Consider the following 22,429-nt stretch of genomic DNA (forward strand, 5'->3'; position numbering starts at 1 on the left):
TGCTAGGGCTTGATAGGTTGGTTGTCTTAGTCAGATTTTCCTCCTTTATTGTTTTTAACACAAAACCTCAGAAGTTCTACCATATTCCAAAGCCACTAAGGTCCCTGCAGTAACCCATTGCTCTTTAATTCTCACAGACTGATAACCCTTCCTTCAAAATCCATACAGTATGCAATGTAAGAACCTATAAGCCCATCTACCAAACATGCTAACTATCCATTTTTCTATGCCTATTCATACTCTGAATGATGTGATTATGGTGACAATCACATGTCCCTGCCAGGAACATGAGAAATGTCTTTACCAAGGGCCAACAGCCAAACCAAGCATGGTGGGTTAAAACGCAGCACTTTTGACTTTAACCTAGTACTAAGATCATTTTTCTTCTAGTTATTGTTATGATTTGTTTCAATGTTGAGCACTGTGAAACTGCTGACTGCATAGGATACAAGGAACCTTATAGATAATTATAATCAGTACACACATACTATCCTGTCTGGGCATAGGCAGGGTAGTTGTAAGTCCTAAGTATATTCTTGCTGTCCCAACTATGATGGAGCATGGCTGCTGTGACCTCAAATTAGTCCATTCAGGGAGGTAAGTTAAAGGTCTCCAGAGTAGAAATATTAACCACACCCATATGTTGACACATCAGATGCATAAATACTCGAGGACAAAAACGGACTGAATCTTATGGAAAGAAGAAAAGCTCTCAAACCTTCAAGGATGGGTGACCAAACAGAGGCCCTAGAAGTGTTTAAACAAAAATGGAAGTCTTAGGAAGGATAACCAAGGAGAAATGTTCAGACCACTCAATAAGCTGGGATATACTTAAGGTCATGCCAGCAAGTGGCAAAAAGACAGTTCCCAGCCATAGAAAACTGGCCAGAGATGGGAAAAAATAGCCTCATGAAGTTTTCCTTAGCCAGATGAGCATGGCCAATCTCCTAAGACTCTCTAGTGGGGCTGAGGATAGTGAAAGTCTATGCTGAAGACCATTAAAGAAACAGAGTCCACAGTATGAATATCACGGCGGTTGGTGTCTTAGTTATTTTTCCCATTGCTGTGACATAATACTTTACAGAAGTAACTTCAAGGAAAGGGATTTCTTTTAGCTCACAATTTCATGGCGGGAAAGGCATAGTGGTTTAAAGCAGTAGAGATATCTCATGGGTATGTCAGGAACCTGAGGCATCTTGCTCACCTCTCCTAGCCAACAAAGAAGCAGACAGAGATGTGAGCCTTCAAGGTTTAACCCTCCTATGACTCACTTCTTCCAGTAAGGCTCCACCTCCTAAAGGCTACACACCCTCCCAAACAGCTTCACCAGGGGACTCAGTATTCTAAACAGAAGTCTGTAAGAACATCTCACATTTAAACCACAACAGCTTTGACCCTAGAAGGCCAGCATATTGATGACTTGGACCCCAGCCAGTGAATCCAATGATTTGACATGGGAGCCGACCATGGATATTTTGACCTCATCATGGGATGACTTCACTAATGAATTAAAAGTCCTAATGAACTCTTGGGAGGTGATGGAGACTCTGGAAAGTGAGGTCTGGCTGGAGAGGGGTACTTTGAAAGGCACATCTTTTTCAGGACCCTCCTTGGTCTCTCTCTGCTTTCTGGCAACTTTAGGTGAAAAACTGTTTTTCTCTCCTGCTTAGGAAGGTCTCATTACAATTCATAAACAAAGAAACACAAGTGCCCAAGCCACATGCCCTTGGGAACCTCTGCAACTTTGATACAATAGAAAATGTCTCTTTTCTAAATTGCTTTTTTCATCCAGGTAGGGTGACTCTTGTCTATGGTCCCACTCACCATTTGGGACCCTCAGGCTGGAGAACTTCCATGAAGTACCAGGAGGCCTATGAGATTCTGTCTCAAATTATAAAATGAAACCAAATAATTTAAAACCATTTTCTTAGTTATTTGTCACAGTGATAAAAACAATAACAAAACAAAACAAAACAAAACAAACAAATAAAAACTAATACAGAATCCTGCAGATAATCAGGGGAAGCAAACTTGTGTGAATGTAGCATTGAAATAGCACCTGACCACCCCTCCCCCGCCCCCACCACGCTTAGTTAAACTTCTTTCACTCCAAGGTATGACTTCCACTCAATTTCAAGTGAACAGGCAGACTTGCAGGCTAGATATGATCTATAGGGGTCACTCGCCAGAAATCGGGAGTCTACTTCTAGAGAACATCTTGCTGAGAGAGCCTTCACGTTCCTCGGTGTCTGAGACCGCTAAGCGAAACCTTCACAGCAGCAAGTGTGAGCTTTCAATAATTTGCTACCATGTACCGTACCAAATGTCAATGGATTCAAGAGGGATTTAGGTTTTGATAATTTGCTGTGAACTTTTCTCTAAGCCTTTTTCCAAACACAGTGTGAACCCTACCTTGAACTGTGATATTTAGCAATGCGTGTTGAAACTTCAGCACTCACAAATGTGTTCAGTGACAAGGCTGAAGGCTCAGCATGCCCTTAGCAGTGGAGCAGGGAGAAGACTCACACTGGATTCTGTCCTCCCAGCCTTGGTTCCCACGCCCTGGTGAGGAGACTGTTTAAAGTCTATCCTCTAATGAGCTTCATTAGATCACCAGGAACTGACGGAACAACAACTGGGCTTCTGGGAAACTGGATAATGGGATTCTGAGCTGAGAGTTTCCTTTGGATTCAAACCCTACTCATTAATGATGGTGGCAGAGCAACTTACAAAATTCTAATTGGGAGAGCCCATCATTGCTAAAAATAACCTTGTCACAAAACAAGGAAAAAGCCTATCTCCATGCTAGTCTCCCAAAATGGATTTGTTGGCTTCGCTTTTGTCCCTACTGCTGAAAACATGTCCACACTCACAATCCCCAGCACCCTCAGAACTCATGGGGGGGCCTTCACAGCCCAGATGCTAAGTTGAGGGCTCCCAGAAGACAGCCTGTGAGTGCTCTCTGTGAATGCTGTCCATCTGCTGTAGCCATGAGTGTCAACCCATTCCCCACAGGCAAGCTTCCTTTTCCTCTCCACTAGAATTCACAGGGAAACCTACTTTGAAAAGGGAGCCTGAATAGTTCAAGCTCATCAACTGTCTCACTTATCCAGAGGGCTTGGTCCAGTTCCATGGGGGCGCCTCAGCTATTGGTTCACAGTTCATGTGTTTCCACTAGTTTGGCTATTTGTCCCTTTGCTTTTTCCAATCATGGTCTCAATATCTTTTGTTTATATACTCCCTCCTCTCTGTCGCTGATTGGACTCCTGGAGCTTCACCTGGGGTTTGGCCGTGGATATCTGCATCTGCTTCCACCAGTCACTGGATGAGAGTTCTATCATGACAGTTAGGGTATTCGGCCATCCAGTCACCAAAGTAGGTCAGCTCAGGTATTCTTTCTACCATTGCCAGTAGACTATAGTGGAGGTATCTTTGTGGATTTCTAGGGACCTCCCTAGTAGCACTCTGCTTCTTCCTATTCCCATCTGGTCTTCATTTATCATGGTATCTCTTTCCTTGTTCTCCCACTCTGTTCCTATTCCAGCTGGGACCTCTCGCTTCCCTAAGCTCACTTTCCCCTGACCCTTGCCCTCCATTACCACCCTCCCCCTTACCCCCAGTTTGCTCATGTAGATCTCATCCATTTCTCTGTCACTGGGCAATCCCTGTGTCTTTCTTAGGGTCCTCTTTACTAGATAGCCTCTCCCAGGCAGTGGGATCAGGACCTGTCCTTGTCATATGAACTGGCTTTTTGGAACCCAGGGCCTATGCTGAGACACTTTGCTCAGCTTTGGTGCAGGGAAGAGAGGACTGGACCTGCCTCAACTGAATCTACCAGGCTGGGCTGACTCCCCAGGGAAAACCTTGCTTTAGAGGAGGTGGGAATAGGGGGGTGGATTGTGGGGAATGCTGGGGGGTGGGAGGAGGAAGGACAGGGGAATCCATGGCTGATGTGCAAAATTAAATTAACTATAAAAATAAAAATATTTGTTAAAAAAAAGAAAGAGGAGCCTGATGGAGCACGTTGTCTGTCTCATACCATGAGGCCAGCCTTCCTGTCAGCACCATGGGTACTTACAAACAGGCTCAAATGTTGATGATTTCCACAGCTATAGTCAATAAAATCTCCATGTTCACATATAGCTCACGGTGACCATGAACTGTTGAGACCAGTGTACTCTGCCATGTATGAGAAGAGGCAGGGCATGCTCAGAGACATGGAGATGGTTGTTTGTAAACACTCAAAGGTATGCTGCTAGACTACAAGCCTGGACCACTCTGTGAGGTCTAGGGCCCCACAACTATGATCTGTCACTGAATGTTAAGTCTGAAGGCCTCATCCCAAATGACAATGCTCAGTATGAAATTGGCTGTGCATGTAGCAGAGAGTAGACACTAGAGATACAGAAGTGTCTCTCAAGTTCAAGACCATGATGTACCATGTCTATTCTAATACTAGATGGAGGAACAGTGCCACTCAAGCAGGAGGGAGGAAATCCTGTGCTGATTTCTGTGGATGGGTCTGTGTCATGTGTTTAGCCTCTAGTCCACACATGTCTCTGGTTAGCAGCAGGAACCCACAGAAGCCATGCTTCACCTCAGCTTGGCCATGATCAGCTTTCAGAGAACTCTTAATTAGTAGTTAGGAACTAGGGGCAGTCTAGAACATGGGCAATGTTCTCTATGTACCTTTTAAAATATCTAGTTTGGCTTTTTGTGTATATATACATTTTAAAATGTAAAGACTTCTGATTCGTGGGTCACCACAACAGACATGTTTCTTACTTTTAAATTTAAACAATAAAAAGTGTGAGAAAAAGATTGTTGGCTTCTCTGTTGTGTAGGTATCCTGCCTACACTACAAAGGGTAAGTCTACAGAGGGAGAACTCCTGTGGGAAGATTTCTTCCTGTGCTGTACAGACCCAGATGTTCTGATAACTTGAACCCCTTGGGGTGAGAATGTGAACCTCCAGAAACTGGGGAACTCAGCTGATCTCAGGGTGCTGTGGATGTGCTTCGGGTGGCCAAGGGTCTGTTCTCTCTCCTGGGTTAAATGATCAGCAAACCAGTAAACTTATCCTGGTTCCTGAGCAGAAACATAATGGAAAATAGTAGCTCCCTTTACATCTCATGGCCTGGCCATTCTGAGATAAGCTACAGGTAACTAACTGATGCTTTATAAATTACAGTTTCATTGCTATGCCAATGGTTTCCATGACAACACACTGGAAGATGCTGTTGATTTAGTCCCAGCGCCATATGGAAAACAATTGTTTCTTCTATAGGGAAGCAGGCATAGGCTGGCAAATTGGGCTTAGGGAAATGTGTCATTTTAAGTAACATTTTTATTATTTTTGTATTTTAATTTTACACATCAGCCATGGGTTCCCCTGTCCTCCCCCCTCCCGCCTCCACCCTCACCCCACCCTCACCCCCAACCCCATCCCCTCCCCTCCATTCCCATCTCCTCCAGGGCCAAGACTCCCCTGGGGATTCATTTCAACCTGGTGGATTCAGTCCAGGCAGGTCCAGTCCCCTCCTTCCAGGCTGAGCAAAGTGTCCCTGTGCAAGCCCAAGGTTCCAAACAGCCAGCTCATGCACTAAGGACAGGTCCTGGTCCCACAGGCTGGATGCCTCCCAAACAGTTCAAGCCATTCAACTGTCTCACCCATACAGAGGGCCTGATCCAGCTGGGGGTTTTAAGTATTTTTAATGAAGACATTAAATGGTGTTTGAACTTACTGGGGTTTTCATATACACATTTCAAAGAAAAGTATATCAATATCAGCATTGATCTTGTATTTTTCTGGGTATATGTGGGTAAAATAAAGACCATGGGAAATAGAGAGAATTTAAGTTACAATAAACTGTAACTTCATAGGCAATGGTAAATTAACACATTCATTGATTTCTGTAGAGTCCAGAAAATGAACATCATAAGGTCCTTTTTTCTTCATTCCCTTCCCTTTTGGAGGAGTAATACCTAGGCAATCTTTAGTCCTTCTTAATAGCCCCTTGACTCTGTTTGTTCTGAGAGTTTAGACTGGCTTTTGAAAGAGGAGATGGTTGTCAGACTTAATTCCCAAAATTTGTTATAAAGAGAAGTAGTTAGATACTGAACAAAAGCTGGCTGTTGATGATACCCAGTGACATGGATACCCATGAGAACCCAAGGACACAATAATTGAAGGGAAACTTGAGACAAAAATTAAATGAGTGTGTTCATTTCTGTTTCTGCATCTCTGTCTCCTGTCCTGGGTCTGGAATGCAATGCCTGGACCTTTGGACACTGTGCTCATGATAAAAGCACCAGAGTCCGTCTTTAGTACCTCTTCAGAGTCCACAGACATCCCTCTATGCAGCTGCTAGACTATTAACTGCCTGAGTTTTTATATCACCACTAAAACTATATACTTAGAGAAGTTCAGACCAGGCTTGGAGGACCCAGCCACACCCACCCACGCAGCCATGTCACAAGGAGACTCAACAGAACACTCTTAGAGATATCATTGTGCTTGAAAACAAATCCCTATTGCTTATTTTAAAAAAAACCCATGCTATTTATATTAGCATTGAAGAGACTTGCCATCATTTTATGCAAATTAATGTGCATTTATTGAAGTCTCAGTTTTCATTAAAATTGTTAAATCTTTTAAAATAATTACTAGCTTCAATGTATAACATAGGAAAGGATAAACTCCCAAGAATTCCTCAAGTTTTCTTGCCTGGACACAGACTCCCTATGCAATCTCAAGGGCTTTATTCAGACAGAGCTGTGATCAGTTTATGAGTGGGTTCATCTTTGATTACAAGGGTGAGACTGATGGGGTGAGGCTATCCTAGTGAGGTGAGCCTTTAAAGAGGCCATGTGGTTCCTGTCGTTTGATAAATGGAAACCATGAAGCTTGGGAGGGTGAAGGGCACGTGTTAGAAACTAACATCTTGTTACCTGAGACTATATATTGAGACCCATTATAACCACGAGGATGTATGTTCTGCCTGTGAGTATGAACAGACAGCTAGACTTGACCAACCTTAGATACAGACAGAACCCCAACAATATCATGAAGGCAGCTCTGGGAGCCCTAGCCAGAGGAAAGACACAGACCCTATTGATCCATCTAATGTTACATGCTAAACCTGTGAGTCCATCTCATGTCATGTGCAGAACATGTGGGGCCATTCAATGTCAGACAGAGACCATCTGGACCCATCCAATGATACATAAAGAAACTGTGTGCCCATCTAATGTCACACATAGAACCTGTGGGCTCATCCAATGTTATTCTGAGATCCGCCAGGCCCCTTTCAATGTTACATGCAGAATCTGTGTGCCCATCCCATGTCACATGCATACAGAACCCCTGGGCCCATCCAAAGCCAGACATATCTCATCTGTGTCACATGGACCTACTACATTTAGATAGCTGTTTGCTCAGCAACAGGTAGGTATAGCACCTCAGGTAGAACTGATGCACTGTAACCCTGACAACAGATGCTTTTCAAGTTGGGTACCCTTTTCACACAGGGCCTGTGGGAAGAGGCTGGAGAATATTCTGAACTCCTGGGCTCTGGTGCCATTTTCAAAGGATTAGTAACAGCACACAAGTTCTAGAATCCTCAACGATACCATAAACTGTCACAATGAGTCAGGAGTGTCTGCTCTGGTACATCTATGCTTTTGTTTTGTTTTGTTTTGTTTTTTAAAAGGAGTTTCCAAAACTTTACAAGCTCTTTTGCAAACGCAGAATTTTTTCCAAAATAGATAAATAAAAATAAATGTGATAATAACTGTGATAGTTTGAATGAGAACGGCCACCATGGGCTTATATAATTGGATACTTAATCCCCAGTTGGTGAAACTGTTTGGGAAGGTTTAGGAGGTGTGGCCTGGTTGGAGGAGTTGTGTCACTCAGGTGGGCTTTGAGGTTTCAAAAGCATATGCCATACCCAGTTAGTTCTCTGCCTTCTACTTGGCAGTCAGGATGTGAGCTCTCAACTGCTGAACCAGCACCATACCTTTGCTCCACAGTCATGGGCAGTAACCTGCTGAAACCATTGCCTAATTAAACTTCTTTTATAAGTTGATTTGATCATGGTACTTTGTCACAGCAATAGAAAAATAACTAAGACATTAACAGTATCCACCTTTTCAGGTAAGTGAAAAACTTTCAGCTGGCTCTCAAGAGTAAGGACATAGTTCCCTGGGAACTTTCCCTTTCTGGACACTGCTTTGTCTTTTTCACACACAGATTCCAAAACATGCTTGCAAGGCACTTTGGATTCCTGACTGATGTCTGGGTAAACACCTTGTCTTTATAAGACAGCAAGAGTTTCAGAGATGTGCAAGAGATAAGATGGAGACGTAGCAAAGGGATTGTCCTGGCCTGAATGACAACCTGAAATTCAGACATGCATAATAAAACCAAAGCAAACCATGATTTCAGGTGGATTCTCCTGATTCTAGAAAATACTATGCATCTGTGGTAGCATGCAAGAGAGACACGCTGCAGCGCGTGGCACAGGGCTCATGCCCAGTCACTTGTGACAATCAAGCAGTTGCCAGTGTGCACACCATATATGCATCTGGTGGGAGGTGACTGCAATTGATGTGTGGCTCCTGGCATGGGCCAGATGGAGTTAAAGAACAAGGGTACTGTGTGTGTCAGGACAATTGATTTCCAGATCCTCAGGACAAAACCAGAAGCACAATGCCAAGGCATCAGGACCTGGAGAGAGGGGCACCTTGAGGCTTCTAGGTTTGGTTCAAGAATCAAGAGAACTCTGAGTTTGCAATGATTCACTTGTAGGTTTGAAGTCTTCTAGAAAGGCAGTTTTAGGCAGTGCCATCGAGTTGACCCTGTCTATCAGGATCCTGCTGCAGGCAGACAGACACAGCAGACATCCTTAGTTAGAAGCTGGTGCATGAGGGTATATGTGGGGCCTGTTGCACCTACAGGAGCCTTCTGTGAACCCCTCATGGAAGCTAAAATATCAGAGCCTCTGTACTAACCTCATCCCTTCCTGACAGCCCCAATTCTGCAACCTCAAATCACAAAATGGCTCTAAGGAGTTAGGGGATGTGGGTGAGTGGCGTGAGTGTGGGAAGATTGTGGCAGGACTATGGCAGGGCAAAGTAACTATGGGCTCCAGGCCAGACATTGCTCACCTAAACGAAGGAGCCACCAGAGCCGCCAGGAGCCATCACAGGCAAACCGATAATAGTTTGGGGAAAGGTGTCTCAGGGAAGCAGGGCATTTAGAACTTGAATGTCTTATGCCACCTTTCTTCCTTACTTATCTCTGGGTTCCTGGGCGGAGCTTGTATTACATGAAGAATTAGCATTTGTCGTATTAAATGTTTAATTAAAGTTATTATGTAAAACAGCTAACTACACATTCTTTTGTTTTTCTCCTTTTATTCTGCTTCCATTCTTCCTAAGTTGCATATTGCATAAATCTCACACAGCCCAACTGCTTGTTTCAATGTCTCATAATTTCCTGTGAACAATCAGTCAAGATTGGCTATCAGAGATGTGTAAATCAGAACACTCTCTGAACAATGTCAGCTCTGTCTTTTTTCTTATTTATTCCTATTTAATTGTTCATCATGTACCTGAGAGTAGAATAATCCCCCTTTCAAGATAACAATTGTGGAAGACAGATAACTTCAGCATAAATACTATTTCCTATAACCCTGATGCGAACTTTGTCATGGCTTTCACACAGAAGAATAGTTAGCTCTTTGAACACAGGCTTTTACTTGTCTTCAAGCTCAAATGTGAAATATTTGACTATTCTAAAGTTTATAAAATACTGCCATTAATAAAGAAACACAGTGTTGGATGTTTGACCCTGTAGCACCTGTTTGAGTTTGCCATGCTAACACACAGGCTCTACTTGAGTCAGCATGGCTATGATGGCATCTTCCTAGGAGACCCATTAATGCTGCAGCCTGGAGTTGTGTACCCTCTGTTTGTGGGAGGGTCCACCATCACTCACCTTTGCATCTGGGTCTGTCTTCCTCTGTGTTCCAGGTCCCATTGGCTTGGCACTGCAAGAGCCTCTGACCCTGCAAGAAGTAGCCAGGGCTGCAGCTGAGAAGAACTTGAGCTCCATATTCGTTCAGTGACCCCGAAACCAGCCTCCAGAGCACGTGCTCTGACAGCTGGCCTTCGATGCTAGGGCAGGGCACCGCTGTAAGAGAAACACCTCAGAGTCAGTATGGCTTTCTGACAGTGCTTGCCATAACTGCTTCTAGAAGGTAGGGTCTGCTGGTCTGTGGAACTCACTGTGGTGTGCGACCTGGAAGCCTTCAACTCTTATTTCAGGACTTATCTGTTTCCTACATAACTATACAGGAGGGCATCCCAATCTCAGCCTATGTGCTACTATCTCATTGCAGATGTGAAGGGGATCTTAAAAACCAGACTGAGATATAATGGTAGAAAAGCATTCCTTTTCTGTGCAACACACACATGCACTTATTCACACATGGGTACGCGAGAACACACTAACTCTCACACATGTACACTTCCATATACATGCACACATGTGTGCAAAACCACATGCATATTTAAATGTATGTACATGTCAGTATAAATGCACAAATATATACATGTGAATATATGCACACATACTAGAGTTGTATATTACTAGATTTGCAAGCACACAAAAATAGGCACAACTTAAGGGAAGGATTTTCCATGATCCAAGGTCAAGAAGACAGGATCTCCTGAGTGCAGAGCCATGGAAACAGTTGTAGGCTCCGACGTAGCCCCATGGCAATAGACTCCAGAGAACTTACAGACAGATGGGAATACATGCACTATGGAGACTCTGTAAGTATAGGTTTGTTTATGAAAAGGATTGTAGGATTTTAAATGAATTTCACAAGTTAAAAGCAAGAACCAGCCAGGTGTACTATAACCCACACCTTTAATCCTAGCAAGCAGAGAGGCAGAGACAGGCAGATATCTGTGAGTCCAAGGCCAACCTGGTCTATAAAGTGAGTTCCAGGTCAGTGAGGACTGTTGACTGAAACTCTGTCCTGAAAAAGCATAGCATTAATCACAAAGATTCCTGTGTTGACATCTGTCACCATCAGCTTGTTACCAACACAACTTATGGGGCCAGGTTGATCAGCCTTGAGTTCAAAAACCATAGCTGAAATTTCTCTAGAGTGATAATAATAAATGCATTTTGCTTTTAATTTTTAGTCATAGTCATTATAACTCAATCTGCTGTGTGAAATGCTACAAAATCTCTCCTTCCTATGGCGACTTTCAGTTCTATCCTCAAATAAAGTACAATGAATAGGTGTTTAATTTAAGAGTAAAAACAATGAGGTTAAAAATATGAAGGAAGATTTGGTAATTTAAAAGCAATTCTTTTTTTTTTTTTTTTGTTTTTTTGAGACAAGGTTTCTCTGTAGCTTTGGAGCCTGTCCTGGACTAGCTCTCTAGCTCTGTAGACCAGGCTGGGCTTGAACTCACAGAGATCTACCTGCCTCTACCTCCTGAGTGTTAAAAGCAATTCTTAAGCTTAGGTCTCTTAGATATTTTTAGATGTGGCAACCATTCTGCATAATCATGGAAGTACAAATGGTGTGCTTAACAGTAGAAACTATGTCTTTCTGCAGCTAGGATATGTTTAGCTTCTTAGGCAAGACAGCCATCTCTATAAAGCCTTCAGCCATATGAACCCTGAACTCAGCTGTAATGTGACAAAAGGCTTTCCCTCTTGCCAGTGTGTGCTTCCGAACTAACTCGTACATTCTGATCAACGAATCTATCCTTCACAAGCTCTGTTTCTGCTCCAAAGTAAGAGAGTTTTCATATGGTTAATTCCATCCTCAGTAGCAATCCCACAGGTCCTTAGTTGTCTTGCTTCTTCATGAAAACAGTATTTGGTTTGCTTCTTAAGTGTCTTCTGGTTTGTTTGTTTGTGTTTGGTGTCTCTTTTGTGTCTCTTGCCCCTGTGCTTGGCAACTTTTTTTTTTTTTTTTTTTTTTTTTTACTGCAACCAGTATGTCTTTTCATAGTTTTCCAGTAAAGTCAAGTACAGGTCACAGTTAGCTACAGCTGTGTGAGTGTGCATGCATGCACGTGCACAGTCTAAAAAGGAACTTGCCAGGAAAAAAGGATGGCAAAGACATCAACCAACCATATGTGGGAAAACAACAGAGGTTATGCCTCTCTTGTCACAGAGGCAATTCTCAGGGAAATCACAGACAGCGGTGAATAGTATTCTATGTATATGATAGTCAAAATCAATCTATACATGATGCATGTAAGCCATCAATAATGATTCTAAGTGATAAACACATAAAACAATGATACAGCATACTGTAGGGAGTCGTGTGAATGGTCTCTGTCATGAAGAGTTGCCCCAAATACGAACACTCTCAACCTGAAGTGGACCATGATCCTGACCCTACAGTAGGTCACAAATAAATGAGAGAGGTCCCTTAGGAGGAAAACTGAAGACTAGGATAGACATGAACAGCAAAATCCATCCTATCTTTTGTTTGCTGAAGGAAGAACACATTTTCAGAAACTGGTTCACACTGTGGGCTTTATGTTTTTAAAGCTATAGGAAAGACTGTGCAAAGTATAAATCAGTTATGTCTGAATAATCCATGACATACTCGGGTGGTGAAATCCTGAATGATATAGTCTGGCTAATGGGAAGAAAAGCCCCTGTGTGTAATGGTGAAGGAGGCATCCTCTGTGAATTTGCCTGTATCTAGCCCTGCATTCCTGCAAGAAGGAGCCATTTTCACACACATGGGTTACTATGTGAGGTGACAAGAATGACTCTTCTATGTGGACCCCAAAAGCCACGAATATCCATGAATAGGCAAAATAAAAATAATTTAAATAAAGAATTGGAAACCAATTCCCCAAAGATATCCTTGCTCATAAATGCAATACTCAGTAACGAATATCTTAAGAGCCATGCTTTCTAGTTCTGAGTAACTAACTGCTCATAGAGCTTTCATCCACCTGTCCCTGTGGGAATGCAGAAGGCCACCCTACTCAGCAAACCTCTCTCCCTGCCATACCCCAGCAAAATCTTAAGAAAGTAAAGATGAAAGGATAAAAAGTGTAGGGTGAAGGTGGAAGATACACAAGTCTGCTCCGAGTGTGACAATCGAGTTGTGAAACATAGAGTTGAATATTTTACTAAGATTTTTTTCCTTCCTAATGTTGGCTCAAACAGATTATAATAGAGTAAGGCAAAACTGATAATATTGTAGCACAGCAAAATTCGTGAAGCTCAGGTGCAGCACTGGAACAGAAGACTGAGAACATTCTGAAACAAAGAATGTACATCATCTTATAGCCTTGGGGTTGAGGGAGGTGAACTGGGGCAGTAGTGATCTGAGTCTCAGTTTACCCAAGTAACACGTGGAAATCTGTATCTCACTGAAGGCTTACTACCAGAGGCACATGAAGCCATCACATGCTGTGCTCTCCAAGACTGCATGCCTTCATCTGATAGAAATGTCTTAGAGTGGGTTCTTCCAGCAGCTACCCACATTCCATAGTCACCTGAATGTCCAGATGGATACTTCAGAGGGCAGCTGCTGCCCAGATGTGTAGGTCAGTGCTTCTAACCAGAGTTCCCTTGTGTCTGTGATTAACTATTGAATTATAATCTAAGCTGAACCTCACTGAGATGAGAAAGGAGAGTAATCATCATCATCAACACCACGATCATTGTCATCACAGTCACAGTCATCACCATCACCATCACTATCACTACCACCATCACCATTATCCCCACCACTACCACCATTATCATCACTATATTATTTATATTTCACAGACTACAAAGAAGCCTAAGCTCAGTCAATCCAGGCAAAAATTCCCACTTGTGTAATATCTCCCATTGAGTCTTTCTGATCTCTACTTTCCATGATGACATAAAAAGCAAAATTCATTCCACTAATTACTAAAAATAGACAGCCAGTAGAAAAGACCTTCAGAAGTTCATCATAGGGGATACAAATACCACAACAGACAAATACAAAATAAATGACAAGGTCTTTGAAGGAAGATGCAAATATTTTTATATCTGAGAAATATAGAAAAACAAGTCTATGTTATCATGAGTTTACTCCATCCATATTTTTTGACAATTATGAGAGAATTTTCATGGTTGAGTCTATGATGACTAAGTATGGTGCAACTTGGTAGAGTGTGCCAGCTTACCTACAAACCTGACATTCCTTCTGTTTTCACTTTTGTAGAAATATAAGCTCCCTATCACATATATAAAATATCAATCACAGAGCCATTTTTTTTTCTCTTTCAACTAAGGGAGCATCTGTAGTGGCCCACCCCAAGGGACTCAACATGGTGACTGCCACTCACTACTGACATAGTTGACACCATTGTTGCACCAACCCTAATTCTACCTCTCAAATTAAAGGAGAGGGAATCACAAATAATGAGTAGTTTCTTTAAACAGACCCATTTTCCTGCCTGCTGAACATCATGGAGACAGAGAAGACACTTTTATCTGACTTGGGAAATCTTGACTTTCATTAAAAAAAAGTTTAGTTTATTTAATTGGTTATTTATTTATTATTTGGATATTATTTATTTATTTATTTGTGTGTGTATGTGTGTGTGTGTGTGTGTGTGTGTGTGCTGCAGTACATAAGTATCATTAGATACCAGAAAAACTCATCAAGTCCCTTTAAGCTGGAGTTCTAGGTGGTTGTGAGCCGACCAACATGGCTGCTGAGAACTGAGTTTGGGTCTTCTGAAAGAGCAGAGTATGTTCTTAACTTCTGACCCATCTCTCCAGGCCCTGGCTGTCAATTTTACAGAGAGACATTTTTGGTGTCTTGAGCCAGGGGCAAAGCAGAAAGGCCAGCTGTTCTCTCCTTAGAGGCATTCATGCTCTGATGAGGCTGCCACCTTGAACATAAAGCATCCTCTTTGGTAGTTATAGGCTCTTATCATGAATCTTCCCTGTTAGTCTAATCAGCCCCTAAGTGTGGAATATAATTGATTTTTTTTATTATTATTATTTTCTTTTAGCGGAGTTTCTCCACTTCATACTCACGTAGGTAAGTACTTCTTATTACCATGTTTAGTTGGAGCACATTTAATTAGATTTGTAAAATTATGATTAGATACCTTTGGAGTGAAATAATTTAATCATCCCTGTCTTCACTCTCACAGCTAAAATGGAGCCTTTGCAGACCTCTAGCAGCCTGCACTGATGGGGGTGAGGGAAATAGGCTGAGCTGGGGAACTTCAGAAGCCTAGACAGCAAGACTATTAGCTCAGCAAAAAGCGAATTGACTGAAGTTATGATGTTCTTTTAAGTTCTGTGTCTTGCGGTTCATCTAGGTGATTCCCAGTGAGAACATTTCTACAGGACTGGTGGATGTGGACTTAGGGGCAGAGACCTTCTTCGGGTCTTTATGGTATTTGTGTTTTATGATTAGATCTTGGCACATGGACTTTATTCATTGATATGCTATTCCAGGCTGCCCCTGTTGAGCTCAGGCTTGGTTTGGTTTGTTTCCTAAGCTTGGTTGCTTTTAGGTTGGATTTGAGGAGTTGGTAGGTCAGTCCTTCAGGTGTTCAGTGTTGATTTTGGAGTGGAGAAATTGGGGTGGGGATTCCAGTGGGTGGCAACAAGACACGGGGTCTCATGGAGGAGAGAGGCAAGGCACCTCTGCAGCTATGTTTTTCTTCTTACTGTCAATCTAGTTTATAACAGATTCAAGTTTAAATGTCCTGGTCATAATTCATGAGATTAGCTGTTCAGACAGACATTAAATACAAGCCTGGTTTTAAAAACATGAGTTTTGGTTGGGGATTTAGCTCAGTGGTAGAGTGCTTGGCTAGCAAGCACAAGACCTGGGGTTCAATCCTCAGCTAAAAAAAACAAAAAAAACAAAAACAAACAAACAAACAAAAAAACCAAAACCAAAAACAAAACCAAAAAACATTAGTTTTACTGCTACTAACCAATGTCAGCCCTAGGGCAAATACCAAGTAACTAAATCTAAAATAGTCTGCAGTTTGCCTGGGTAATGATGGCAGAGCCATCCTTGGTCTCAGTTCCCTGGTACTCATGCTATTGGTATTACAAAATACTCTAGAAAGACCCTCAGGAGGTTCTTGTCCCCAGAGGACACCCAAGGCCCTAGAGGCCTAGTTCTCTTCCTTCTCTGAGCACAGTACTAGATGGTTGGTAAAAAGAATTCACTGGGAATGGGAGTGGGCTTGTCATGTTCTGTATAGTTGCTGCCGGGTTTTGACTTTTCTTGGAGACATTATGTTTCTTTGACTCCTGTTGAAAAGTGATAGGCAAGCCCATGACCACTGGGGCAGGTGCTGTCTGGTGCACAGATGGCTTCCTCCAGCCTAGTTTCTTGGCACCTTCTTGTCTCCTGCTCAATGACTCCCCCACAGTGTGAAAGCAGCTAAGTTCTTTATCAAAGTGTAACTTGAAGTGTTCAGTGTATCTAGGACTATTTCTGCTTTTCATTTTGATTATTTACAGTAAAAAGGGAAAGAGAAGGCGATAAGCAATCCAGTGCATACACATTTTTAGTGTAAACAGCTATTGAAAAAGACTGATTTATTATACTATGTGTATTTTCTGTGTGCCCAAATATATTGTAAGTGTTCTGTGTGTATGTGTGTTGGTGCCATTGGAAGCCAGAAGAGGGTGTCAGATCCCCTGTAGATGGATTAACAGATGGTTGTGAGCCTCTGGATATGACTTTACCTTTCTTTCCTGTCCTAATAAAGGATTTGCATCTCATTTAATCATGAGACAGTTTGATGGTTTGCTTGGCATGGTAGTGTACACCTTCAATCCCAACATTTAGAAGAGGCAGGTATATCTTTATGAATTTAAGGCCAGCTTGGTCTACATAAGCTAGCTGGAGCTACATAAGTGAGAACTTATCTCAAAAAACAAATGAAGCAAACAACAACAAAATCTGGTGCTCTGCACATAGTAGGTCTACATAAATGATTAATAATTAATGTGACTCATGAACAGCATCAACTGAAAAAGTGCCCACAAACTGTCTCTGCAGATTAGATAACTGTTTCAAGAGATGGTTGGCTTAATGCCTTCACTTCCATCTAAACACACAGTGTACAATGCAAATCCATCCATCATTTTGTCAAACTGTCAAGTCCTACACATTAATATCACTGGCCCCAACTGGTAGCACTGTGGCACCAGCATGAGTCTTATATTCAAACAACTAGATCCAGTCTCAGTAAATAATTAAAATGGAAATAAATGAGACTTGCATCTGTTCCTAGGAGATCTGTACAGTTACAGGCAGATACAGATAGAAATTGTTCATTCCAGCCTTCATCCAAGCCAACCTTGGGGAAGAACACAGTGAAGGTGTTTACAACTCATCTCTAGTGTTTATCAGATCTGAAGCCTTTCTCTTTTATTGACTTTATTCTTTTAAAGATTTTTATATGTATAAGTGTTTTTGCCTACATATGCCAGTACTATGTTTGTGCAGTGCTTGAAGAGGTCAGAAGAAGGCATTGGGATACCCTGGAACTGGAGTTACAGATGACTGTCAGCTTCCATGTGGGTGCTGGGATTCGAACCCAATCCTTTGGAAGAGCAAACAATGCTCTTAACCTCCATGACATTACTCCAGCCCTTGCTTATTTTATTTTGAGACAGGATCTCACTATGTAGCCCAGGTTGGCCTTTAATTCGCAGAGATCCATATGCCTCTACTTCCCAAGGACTAGGATTAAAAGTGTTCTCCACCACACCAGGCAGAAATCTACTGCAATTTACTACAACTGCTCAGGACACTTAAAAACTCCTTGAGCCCCAATCAGGTACAATGGAATTAGCTTGAGAAATACATATGACTGTATATATGTGTTATTATATATATGTGTGTGTATACACACATATATATACACAATTGTTACCAAAATTTAATACTCATCCATTTTTTTTTCTGACTAAGGATAAAAAGTTTTGCGTTTAGTATGCCTGATTTCTTCAGTTGAATTTAAGTTTAGGAAACATCCCCTCCCAACAAAAATTAAAACAAGTTTTTCTCACACTCATCTCTGCTTACCGTGACAGTTTTTTATTGGCTAACTGTCCCTTGTTTCTGAAAAGGAAACTTTAGTCCATACTCCAGCACTGAGCAGCACAACCCAACATAGATCTTGGATGTCCCAGCTAGGATAGTATCTTCATTTACCATAGGTTTAAGTAATCAGGATATAAAATGACGTCTTATTTAAATGGAGAATAACCAAGAAAAATCAATAGTTTTCAATATCACCTAACTGACTTAGAACATGGACTTAAAATGCAAATGAAAACAAGGAAAATAAAACTGTAGTGAGCTATTAATCACTTTCCATAAACTATGTAAAGAGTTTAAAAATTTAACATTATCAAAATATACAAAAAGAAAAAAGCAAACTAATTCTATAATCAAAGGCCAAGGAAACTTTTTTTAATTGAAATATCATTAAAGCAAAAATGACATTTTGTATTTCTAAGTTTTGAAATGCTGGAAGGGCAGATTAACTCCAAGTAAAAAATTTCAATATGCCTGTGATAAAATTCCCATTGTATGAATTATGTTTGCATGTACGTGTGTATACATATGTATGTGTTCATGTGTGTACATATGTGTGCACATGTGTGTGGGCTTTTAACTTCTTTTAAGCTTGTTTTCTCAGCATGGCTTGTATATTTGTTAAGACTATGTTTGACACTGGATTTAAACTTTTCATTCTTGAATCTTTTTTATTTTCATAATACTATTTTTAATTAAAATATAAAGATATCATTTCCCCTTCCCTCTACTCCCACATGTTTGACTCTTGTAAGAATATTTCTGTGCACTGAAAATAGCTTTCTAGAAGTCTTACTGTGCTTTACAAATGAAATTGGTGCTTTCCTTGGCAGCCAGTGATATGTATGAAGAGTTCATGGCATATATGCAAATTAAGCATCACCTCTAATTTTTAAAAACTCAAACATGAGAAATGGAGGGAAGAACTCACACTGCTTTATGTTTTCACACTCTGTGTTGAGTGTTGTTGTTCTTAGGTTCAGTAGCTTCTGACCACACTGAAAATGGCACCAGAATAAGATTTGGTGGGGTAAGTTACGTGCTATAGATTGTGACAGAATTCACAGGATTTACTAGGCTACCATCCAGGAATACACAGTTCATTGTAAGTGGTTGGAGTTGTCTCTGTGGAAGTTGTTTATGTTGTTAGGATGAAAGGTACCAGGTACTCACAACACTGGGAAGGGACTGCCTGCATTCTAGAAGCTAACTTCACCCCTGCTCCCAGTGAACACAGGTCCTTGTGAAAACTCCAAAGATGTGCAAGTGGGCAGGAACACTTACGTTTGCATGTGGGTGGCTTCCCTCTGTTGCTCCACAGGCCATCCTCTTGACACACAGCAGTGGCTTGCTGACTGGCATCCAGCTTGAAGCCTTCATTACATTCATATGTCACTTTACTGTCCAAGGTGAACTCATTGCCCATGAATGAGCCATTTCCCGGAGCCTCTGGAATTCCACAGGACACAGCTGAAGAGATAAGGAAGAAAACCATGGTTATTCTTAAAGAACTTCACTAATTTTTATCTTTATTTTTCATCTCAGAGAAAAATTTATTGATTATATTCTTCAGTTTTGTCAAAAGTACACACATTTTCAGAATTTTAAGAATGCAAAGTGTTCAAGAGCAACACTGGAAAGCTTATCAAAATGGAATAAAATGATTCCAGGTAAAACATAGCACCAAAGGGATACTGGAAATACTGGGTGATGACTCTCATATGCAGGTTAGTCACAGCCTGATTGTTTTGTTGTGTGTTAAAGTAATATGCTACCCAGGGTGATTTTGGGCAGAAGAACAGAGGGTTGGCTACTTCCTTATCATCACAATAATGGCTTTGGATACCAAGACCCACATGAATTAGCCATGGGTGCAATAGTCGCCCATTTCCCTTTTGTCTCCACCTTCCCCAACTCATTTTCTTCAACACATAGGAAGTTCTTTTTAAAGGATCCCGTGCTTTGTGTGATATGCCCTTCACTAGCTCCTGAGTTGGGAATGTGGTCTCTCCATTGTGGAAATAAGGTATGGCATATTTAAGAGCTGGGGGCTTTGTGGGGGTTCTCATCCTGAAATTGATTGCATTCTCCTAGCTCCCAGACTAGTTCTAATGAGTTAACAAAGCTCTTGAAAGAGCAAGTCAGAGCTGGGTGTGGTGCTGCATGCTTTTAATCCCAGCACTTGTGAGTCAGAGGCTGCAGATCTCTGAGTTCAAGGCTAGCCTGGTCTACAGAGTGAGTTCCAATATAGCCAAGGCTACAAAGAGAAACTGTTGTCTTGAAAAACCAAAAAAAAAAAAAAAAAGAAAAGAAAAGAAAAGAAAAGAAAAGAAAAGAAAAGAAAAGAAAAGAAAAGAAAGAACAAGCCAGGCCCCTCCAACCCTCCAAGTTCACTGCCTTCTTGACTCACCAGGTGATTAACTTCTCTCAAACAAGGTCCTCTACCATGATTCTTCCTGATGTCTAGGGGACCCTCACCACACCACTGGGACATTTTAGAGTCCAGAACTATGAGCTGGTTGGCCCTCTTTTTTCATAAATTTCTCAGCCTTGGGAATTTTGTTATATGAATACAAAGGAAGCTGGTACAAAGGGAAACAGATTGCCAAAGATCACCAGTTCACCAGTGAGTCTATCAGCATCAGGGCTAACATTTTCTGAATTACCTGGAAATTACACACACACACACACACACACACACACACACACACACACAAATGAATGAATAAAAGTTATTTTTAGATCTTAAACTTCTAGAAAACTCAAGGTCTGAAATTTCTGTGTTTACCTTTGCTTATTTTTGTCAACTTTATACATGTGCACAATGTGTTAAATCTCCACCCCATTACACTCTCATGCTCCCTCAATCCTTCTGAAACTCTTCTTCACAAAGAACCTCACTTTTTCTTCTTTTCCTCCTCTTCTCCTCCTTCTCCTCCTTCTTCATGAACCACTGAGTTTCACTGGGGTTGGCATAAGTGTAGGTGAAGGGATATTCACTGTCAGGGCAACTTGCCAGTGGCTACACCACTGAATAAATTCTCTCCCTTTCTCCCAGCAGCCATTAACTAACAATAGTCACACAGGAAAGAATGGGACCTCATCAGCTCCTCTCCCATCCCTTGTGAAATACACTGAAGGACCCACTCTTGTGTAGGTCTTGTTCAGGAAGCAATAGCTGCTGTGGGTTCAAGGGCTCTGTCATGTCTGGGGGACAATGTCTCACAGAATTCCTCCCCATCCTACAGTTTTTACACTCTTTTTGCCCTCTATCTCATGATTCCAACCATGAAATATTTGTCACTCCTATAATACAATATTAAAACTTTGGTAGGATATTAAAAATTAACACCATTAACTTATGTGTCACCATCACTTTGGGAGATGTGTTCAAAATAGCAATAACCCAAGTTTTTCCATAGCCACTGTTCCATCAAGGGAACCTATCAGCAGACAAGCTATCAACTGGAAGCCTAAGGGGCTTTTGAAAAATGGCCATATTTAATGAATCCAGGAAATGTCACATATTGTCCTTTTTTAAAAATTCTCTTTATAGCCTATTACGTTACAAGTCTTTGTTCCTCATCATGTATCTCTGTTTCTCTCAGATAACTATGTATCTATCCTTTACATCCTAATTATCCCCCCATGTCACTATCTGTACCTTAAGATTCTTACTTAGGGTTAAGCATGGAATTAAATGATGTCTCCAGCAGGTTAAATGGGAAAAGAGGACATCTCACAAGCTCATAGAAAATGCTCCCATAAAAGGGGTTCTTACCCAGGGTGCCAAAACAGACAGGCTTACAGATGATTCTGTGCCACCTGAAATCTTTCAAATAAAAGTGAACTCCATTTTGGAGGACTCCAGAGAATCTGCCCTACATGGCCTGTTCCGTAATGAACAGTCTGCTCTGAGATTTGAGCTATAGTTTCTATCCCTGGGAGAGTGTTCATTTAAGGAGCTGGGGTGAGGGGCACTTCTGACTTGTACAGTCTTCAGTGGTTCTCTTCAACCCATGGGATTTTATGGCTAAGACTCTGAACTTAAGCCGGCATCTTCTTCCATATTTAAACCACTAGTTAAGAATAAATGTTCCTACTCTATGGATCTTGTGAAAAGACCTACCACTGATTCAGGATTTACTAAAATGAACATCAGGGAAGATTTGATGGTGAATATCTCAGCATCCTCCTGCCATCATCAACAGAAATAAGAAAGATCTGGTCCTCCAATCCAGAGGTGTGAAGCCTAACCCTGAGCATTCCCAGAGCCAGCAATGTTCTTGGTCCTATCACCTT

At 41.5% G+C, this 22,429-nt stretch overlaps 1 protein-coding gene across 1 annotated transcript in view; it reads right to left on the reverse strand.

The window, feature by feature from the left end:
- Nucleotides 1-22,429, reverse strand: part of Csmd1 (CUB and Sushi multiple domains 1) — a 600,818-nt gene that overhangs the window by 53,075 nt on the left and 525,314 nt on the right. Inside the window, exons 45-46 of the mRNA XM_036209300.1 lie at nt 19,412-19,597; nt 10,003-10,197 (exon numbers count right to left, since the gene is read on the reverse strand). Of these exons, the coding sequence (XP_036065193.1) occupies nt 10,003-10,197; nt 19,412-19,597 (381 nt within the window). The remainder of the gene's footprint in view (nt 1-10,002; nt 10,198-19,411; nt 19,598-22,429) is intronic.

The sequence above is a fragment of the Onychomys torridus genome, chromosome 17 (assembly GCF_903995425.1).
Source record: "Onychomys torridus chromosome 17, mOncTor1.1, whole genome shotgun sequence".
Classification (NCBI taxonomy): domain Eukaryota; kingdom Metazoa; phylum Chordata; class Mammalia; order Rodentia; family Cricetidae; genus Onychomys; species Onychomys torridus.